The sequence below is a fragment of the Cavia porcellus genome, unplaced genomic scaffold, assembly GCF_034190915.1.
Source record: "Cavia porcellus strain 051 isolate PalLab524CR breed Dunkin Hartley unplaced genomic scaffold, mCavPor4.1 scaffold_17, whole genome shotgun sequence".
In the NCBI taxonomy this organism is placed as follows: Eukaryota; Metazoa; Chordata; class Mammalia; order Rodentia; family Caviidae; genus Cavia; species Cavia porcellus.
Window position 1 is genome coordinate 72,577,046 of NW_026947500.1, and position 6,906 is coordinate 72,583,951.

Genomic DNA, 6,906 nt, shown 5'->3' on the forward strand with positions numbered 1-6,906 from the left:
GCCGGCTGCCCTGGACTCTTTATTATCAGAGCTGCTGGGTCACACAGGGTGGTGATGGCCACGGACAGCAGCCGCAGCCGCAGAGCCTCTGGCTGACCAGCCTCAGCCCGCCTGCTTGAGGACGCTGTACACCTGCTCCAGGACGTGGCCCAGCCCCTGGTCCTTGGGCGTCCTGCTGGCCAAGGAGATCTGGAAGGAGCAGGGCTGGGGTCGGGCTATGCCTGGGGGCCTGGCCCCCCTTCCTGACCCACCCCTGGGCTCCAGTGGAGCCAGCGAGCTGCTGTCAGAGGACATCAGGCAGGAAGTGAGCAGCTCCCTGTGTAAATCCCCAGGGCAGGGCCCCAGGCAGAGGGGCGAGCCCAGGACGGGACGTCCCGAGCAGTCAGGAGCTCTGGGCCTCCCAGGGGTGAGAGTAGGGGTCTTTGGCTCGCAGAGCCCAGCCCTGCCACCGGGCCGCATGCCCCAGTTTGCATTCCCCCCCCCCCCTCAGGCCCTGGGCATCTGGTGCCACCGGCTCACCTTGAGCTTGTCCAGATAGCTGTGCTCTGGGCTCCAGGCCTCCTGAAACCTCACGAGGTCAGGGGCCCCCTTGTAGAAGTCCACCAGCAGCATCTGCGCGACAGGATGTGGGCTCCTGGCTCCCTCCCCTCCCTGTAGCCCACAGTGGCCGGAGATCAAGTTCCACCAGCCAGGTGACATGGTAGAGCGCCCCCTAGATCTGCACGGTAACCCCAGGGCTTTGGCCCCTCACTGTAGCCTCAGCTCTCGGCAGGTAACAGCCCTGAGGCTGCCAGGCTCAGTGAACGAGTCCAGCCTTTTTGTTAGGGCTTTGATTTTTTGTTGGTTTTTGCGAGGTTTGAGGTAATTTCTTACTCCGTAGCCGAGGTTTCCCACCGACCTGTGACCCTCCTGCCTCAGCCTCCCAAGTGTTCCATCACACCCCGCCTCAGCTTTTGTTTCAGTTTTAAACGGCATGGCTGTTAAAGATGTCCAGGCCGCCTGCGGAATGCAGCTTGGTGGAGCACTGGCTTAACCTGCGAGAGACCCCAAGTTCCACCCCTGGCCCCTCAAAACCACAACAAAAAGAGAACTGCACAACTGGGTGTCATGGAAAGTCCCCCCCAACTCTGTGGAGGCTGGACAGTGATGGGAGCCCCAGGCCAGACCTCATCCAACAGCCAGGGGCCCCCCAGCCCCCAGCGCCTGGGGGGAGGACGCACCATCTCCTGCAGGACGTCCTTGGTCAGGAAGCTGTCCTGCATGCAGGCCATCTCCACGTCCATGGGGATGCCGTAGTCACTGGGCCTTTGCTGGAGGGATGGATGGGGGGGGGCTCAGAGACACTCAGGCCGCTGCCCAGTGGACCCCAGAACCAGTGTCCCCACCCCGCCCGGCACCCATGACAGCCCCCTACCTCGGGGGGTGGCATGACCCAGAAAGGTGCAATCTTGGACTCGGGGCCCGGGTTACCGGCGTAGTAGGGTGCTGGGGGCAGATAGCAAGAGCGGGCTGGGACCGGGGCCAGCTGCCCCCACCAGGCACCCCCCTCTGGCGCCCTGGGCCGCTCCTCACAGCAGAGCAGGGCGAGGCAGGGCTGAAAGCCATTGCTGGCTCCCTGCAGCCGCAGCTGGTAGTCCATCTGTGTGTCGATGTCCTGCAGTGAGGGCAGCGCCGGGCTGTGCGGGTGACTGTGGTACCAGCCCACCAGGGACAGACCCCGCAGGAACAGGCTCTGGTAGATCTGTAGACAGGATGTGCGTGACCTACAGGAGCCCCGCCGTGTGCCAGCCCAGCCCTGCTCTCACCACAGGGCCCCAGGACAGGGCAGCCCTGGCACCCGCCTGTCGTCTCAGCTACTGGGGGGGGCGGGGCTGCACGGGAGGAGAACAGGCCAGGCCAGGCTGGCAGCTCAGCAGGACCAGGGCCCAAAAGGTGACAAGCTGGCACCCTGAGTGCACCCATCGTCCCAGGACGCCAGGAACCAGAGGCAAGAGGGCTGCAAATTTGAGCCCAGCCTGAATGATTTAATAAGGCCTAACTTTAAAAAGGGAGGTAGGCAGCTCCATGGCAGTGCGTCCTGGGGTCAGTCCCAGGACTGGGAAGAGACACATGACCACGCATGGACTTGAGCAGGAAGGGATGTTCCCAGATGTCACAAGAGGAGGTGGAGATTACTTAGCACATGTCACTCCCTGGGCCTTTGAGGCCCCAGGCTGCCAGCGGGGCTGGCAGGGGCCCCGACAGGCACCACTCTCACTGCCAGGAAGCCCTGCCCCACCCCGTCCACCCAGGCCACCCCTCACCTCCTCCTCGGTGGCAGCTGCGGCCTCGGCATCCCCGAGCCGGCTCCGACAGGGGAAGGCCCTCAGCACCGTGAGCACTGTGCGGGGAGAAGCAGGCGTCCACCCTGGCCCCAGGCGCCCCGCCCGCCTGGCCCCAAATACCCACTCTGACTGTTGATGTCCCAGCGGCCCCCCAGGTAACCCACGACCTCACTCCGCGTCAGGTGGCTGTGGAAATCCTGAGTGGGGAGGGGAACACAGGCTCAGCCTCCTGCCCCGCACATGGCCCGCCCGCCTTCTCCTCCTTGGACACCTGTTCTTACCAATATTGAACACCTACTGCTTACTGCTAACATTTTTCTTCCCAAATCTATTTTATTTCAAGAACAACAACAACAAAAAATTCAAAACACATCAATCAGGGGGCAACAATGGCACAAACACTGGCATAAGGTTTTATGCCACATTTTGAGCCGTCACCGTCCCGAGTCCTTTACATTCCTGCGATCACCATGAGAAATCCTTGCTGAGTACCACAGACCCCTGAGTGCTTTTGGGTCATAATAAACGTGGTTTGAACGTGGTTCCTGGTCACACGGAAGGTTTTACCTGCATTTCCACTATCACTGCGAAGCCCCTTCCTTCCATCCCTGTCTCCCTGCTGAGTATCCCAGCCCAGGAGCCCACTGCCCACCCAGGGCTGAAGGACGAGCTGGCCCCTGGGTTACCTACCAGCAGAAACAGCACATTGCTGGAGACGGCTACATTGAAAGGCTGGAATTTGTTGATAGCCGAGAAGGAGGTCACTTCCACCAGGGTGTGGGGGCTCCTGCGGTGGGGGGCAGGAGGGTCACAGCCTCAGGAACCCCCAGATTCTTCCCTCACCCCCTCCACCAGCTCCCTGCCCCCTCCTTGCAGCTGTGGGGTTCTGAGGCTCAGGGATCACCCCGCCCTCGCTCCCTGACACCAAGCAAGGACCCCAAGAGGGTCAGGGGTGGAGCGGGCTCAGCGCGCATCTGACCTGGCAGAGTCACGACTGCCCAGCATGCAGTAGGGGACTGGCACCCGGATCTTACTCTCTGCCCGCTTCCCTGGGGGTGTGGCCTCTGGGGAGGGGACAGAGGGAAGAAAAGTAATGTCAGTCTCTCTCCCCAGCCCACTCAGTAGAGCAAAGGAGGGGGACTCAAGAAAAGGGAGGGGAAAATGTCCAGAGGCAGCCTTTTTAAAAAAAATAGTAAAGCAGTGAAACCAGGCATGGTGGCACAGCTTTAAATTCCAGCACTGGGGAGGCTGAGACAGGAGGATCTCGAATATGTATGTGGTACATAATGAGCTCAAAACCACTCTGAGGGGCTGGAGATTTAGCTCAGCAGCATAAGAGCCTGCCTTGCAAGCAGGCAGTCATGAGTTTGATCCCTGGTACCGATAAAAAGGAAAAAGACCAAAAAAAAAAAAAAAGAATTTTGCTGGGGATTTAGCTCAGCGGCATAAGCTCCTGCCTTGCAAGCAGGCAGCCGTGAGTTCGATCCCTGGTACCGGTAAAAAAGGAAAAAGACAAAACAACAACAACAACAACAACAACAACAACAACAACAAAAAACCACTCTGAACTGCGTATCAAGTCCCTGTCTTAAAAATAACAATCTGGCAATGCGACCAGGACTTCATCCTCAGAACAGCCAGAGGGAGGAAAACAAGCAGTGCAAATGGGGAGCCTGGCAGGCACCGGAGGGGCAGCAGGGCAGATCAGGGCACCACTTTTGCCAGCCTCCTCCTGCCTCACCCTCACCCCTCACCCGGGTGCGCAGTCTCCGTGGGACCCTTCCCAGGGGGTCTCCGACTCTTGTCCTCCGCTGAGACCCCCCCCAGCACCTCCTCCTCATCTTCCTCCATCAGCAGCTCCTCCTCTTCCGCTTCGCTGGCTGGACTCTGGTGGGGCGGGGGCAGCACAGAGCCTCAGCGGTGGGGGGCAGACCCCTCTCGCCCCCCACCTTCCTTCCAGGCTGCAGGGATGATTGGAACAACTTCCCACTGTCCCGCAGCTGTGCCTCCCGAGGTGACTTCTTTGGATCTAAATCCGCCCCTGTCCACTGTCTGAGCAGTGTCCAGACCCGCAGGTGCCCTCTCATCCACCTCTCCAGCTTGCCCCTCTCTTGATCCCGGGCCTGGGCCCTCAGGTCTCTTCCACCCACGCCCTCACTGCTTGTTTTCCCCGAAGCAGCCGCAAGAGGGCGCCATGAGCACAGTCAGGTCCCTTCAGCGTCTGTTTTCAGACCTCCAGGGCTTTCACCTCCCTGAGACCAAAGCCCAAGTCCACCCTGCAGCCCATTCCTCTCCCCTGTTCCTAATCCCCCTGCTCCCTCTGCTTCAGCCACACAACTTCCTCGCTGCTGCTGCTGTGCACTGAGCTCCATCCTGCCCCGGGGCCTTTGCACATGAGCTGTTTGCTGCCCCAGAGTCTTTGCATGAGCTGTTTCCTCCCCTCCTGCAGTTCTCTACTCAGCTATAACCTACTTTCTGGCCCAGTCCGGGAGGCAGTGTCCAGCTCTGCACCCCTAATTGAACAGTGAATGGGGGAAGACAAACCTCATCAGCAACCACTATGGGGATGTGCAGCTGGTGTCGTCGCAGCCAGGCAGCTTTATACTTGTCCAGTTTCTGGCCCTTGTACTTGACGGAGGCCCAGCCGCAGCCAGACTTCTTGGCTGGGTTGACCAGCTTCTTGCAGTGGGTGGCCCAGGCACTGGGGGAGTTGAACGCCTGCCCGGTTTCTTGCCACACGATCCTCCCATCCGGCTGCAGGTCTCCAATGAACTTCTTCCCCTAAGGGTGGGGACGGGGTCTGTCTTGATTCCTGCTGGGAACTCAACACCAAGTACCCAGCCTTGCAGACAGCAGGTGCCTAGGTCAAATGCTAAGTAAATAATCAGCGGGGTGTGGTGGAACAGACCTGCCATCTCAGCACTCTGGGAGGCTGAGGCAGGAGGACTGCAAGTCCAAGGCCAGCATGGGCAAGTTATCAAAACCCTGTCTCAAAAAAACTGATGGTAATGATTAATAATAATAATACACCCTATATCACAGCTCTTTCTGGGAAATGGCTGCCTGCTGAATCTGGTTCATTTAATGCTTGTGCAAGGGTCCTGGGAAGAAAAATATCTCATTTTACAGATGTGATAACTACTGACACCTGAGCCTGGCACATCTGGGTCACCACCTGGCCCTACGCGGGTGGGGCCCTGTTTCTTTGCCTCAGTTTCTCTTTTGTGAAATGTGTGTTCTTGTGTTGGTACTGGGCACTGAACCAAGGTACTACACCCCCAGGCCTTTGAAGAAGTTTACTTTGAGACAGGGTCTGGCTAGGTCACTAAGCTGCCACGCTGGGCTCAAGTCTGAGGTCCTCCTCCTCGGCCCCTCGGAGTGCTGGGCGACAGGCGCGGACCATCCAAGACGCTGGCATGCAGCACTCTGGGGAACCCAGGAGACCTCCGTGCAGCCTGGATATTCCGTGCCTCAGTTTCTCCTCCTCATGTAGGGGCTCATTCTGCAACAAGAGCCGCGGGGCTCGGTTTCCCTCTGGCCTGAACCCGATGGGGTGCGCAGCGCTCGCTCACCAGGTAGTAGATGGACAGCACGCCGGCGCCGGGCTCCAGCAGCGCGTCCTTGAGCAGCACCCGCAGCGTGACCGCGCGCCGCGTGAGCGCGCCTCCCAGCGGGCCGCAGACCCCGGGCGCGGCCCCGCCGACCCCGCCACATCCGCCGCTGCCCCCTGCGCCTCCGCCTCCCGCGCAGCGTCCTCCGCCCGCGCCCGCCAGCGGCCGCTCGGGCTCCTCGGCCTCCGCCTCCTCCTCGTCCTCTTCTGGGGCCTCGTCGCCCGCGCCGCCCGCAGGGGACAGCGGCTCAGGGGCTGCGGGGACGCCGCCAGGCTGCAGCGGGCCGCGCAGGTCCCCGGGCCCCGCACCCCGCGCCCCACTCCCCGCGGGCCCCGCACCCGCCATGGCCGCCGCGCCCCGCGCGTCCCTCGGCCACGTGACCCGGCCCCGCCCCGCAGGGACACCCCAGCTCTCGCCGGCCGCCGCCGGGGGGCGCAGGGGGACTGAGAGCGGAGGCCCGGGCTGCGCACGCGCGCGCGCTCCTGCGGGACCCACCGAGCAGCGGCTGGAGGGTGCTGGGGACTCGGAGCGGGAAACTGAGGCCCGAGACCTCCGCTCCTGAGGATCTCTAGGCTCCACCTCCGGGCCGCCTCCTACTGAACTGCAGCCGGGGATCGGGACGAGAGGACTCAGCCTGCAGGAATGAGCGGGAAACTGAGGCAGCGAGCCCGCGCACGCGTGGGAAAGGGAAGCCGGGAACTCAGTCTTCAGACACCAATCGGGAAACAGGCTGGAGGATGATGGGGGACCTGGATGAGGAAACTGAAGCCCAGACATCTGGTTTTCCGGGTCTGGTGGCACCACCCGAGACCACTTGTTAGTGGTTTGCAGCCGGCAGCTGGGGACTCGAGAGTGAAGGGCGTGGGGAATCTAAAGCGCGTGTGTCACAAGGCTCGGCCCTTGGTATCAGGGAGAAACTGCGGTCCTGGGGAGAGGACCGTGCAGCCGTGGAAAAGCATCCCTGAGAGCGG

The 6,906-nt window shown here is 61.4% G+C and overlaps 1 protein-coding gene across 2 annotated transcripts in view; it reads right to left on the reverse strand.

Moving 5' to 3' along the window:
• Mpnd (MPN domain containing) overlaps positions 1-6,727 on the reverse strand; it is a 69,869-nt gene extending 63,142 nt beyond the window's left edge. Inside the window, exons 1-12 of one of the 2 annotated variants that reach the window (XM_005008440.3) lie at positions 5,897-6,727; positions 4,869-5,105; positions 4,079-4,211; positions 3,304-3,388; positions 3,015-3,111; positions 2,449-2,521; positions 2,304-2,380; positions 1,573-1,741; positions 1,415-1,485; positions 1,221-1,310; positions 520-612; positions 7-189 (exon numbers count right to left, since the gene is read on the reverse strand). In XM_005008440.3, the coding sequence (XP_005008497.2) occupies positions 103-189; positions 520-612; positions 1,221-1,310; positions 1,415-1,485; positions 1,573-1,741; positions 2,304-2,380; positions 2,449-2,521; positions 3,015-3,111; positions 3,304-3,388; positions 4,079-4,211; positions 4,869-5,105; positions 5,897-6,712 (2,028 nt within the window). In that variant the 5' untranslated portion in view covers positions 6,713-6,727 and the 3' untranslated portion in view covers positions 7-102. Of the gene's footprint in view, positions 1-6; positions 190-519; positions 613-1,220; positions 1,311-1,414; positions 1,486-1,572; positions 1,742-2,303; positions 2,381-2,448; positions 2,522-3,014; positions 3,112-3,303; positions 3,389-4,078; positions 4,212-4,868; positions 5,106-5,896 lie in introns of those variants that run through there. The other variant, XM_063229183.1, reaches the window with a different exon arrangement.
• Between the last annotated feature and the right edge of the window lie 179 nt (positions 6,728-6,906).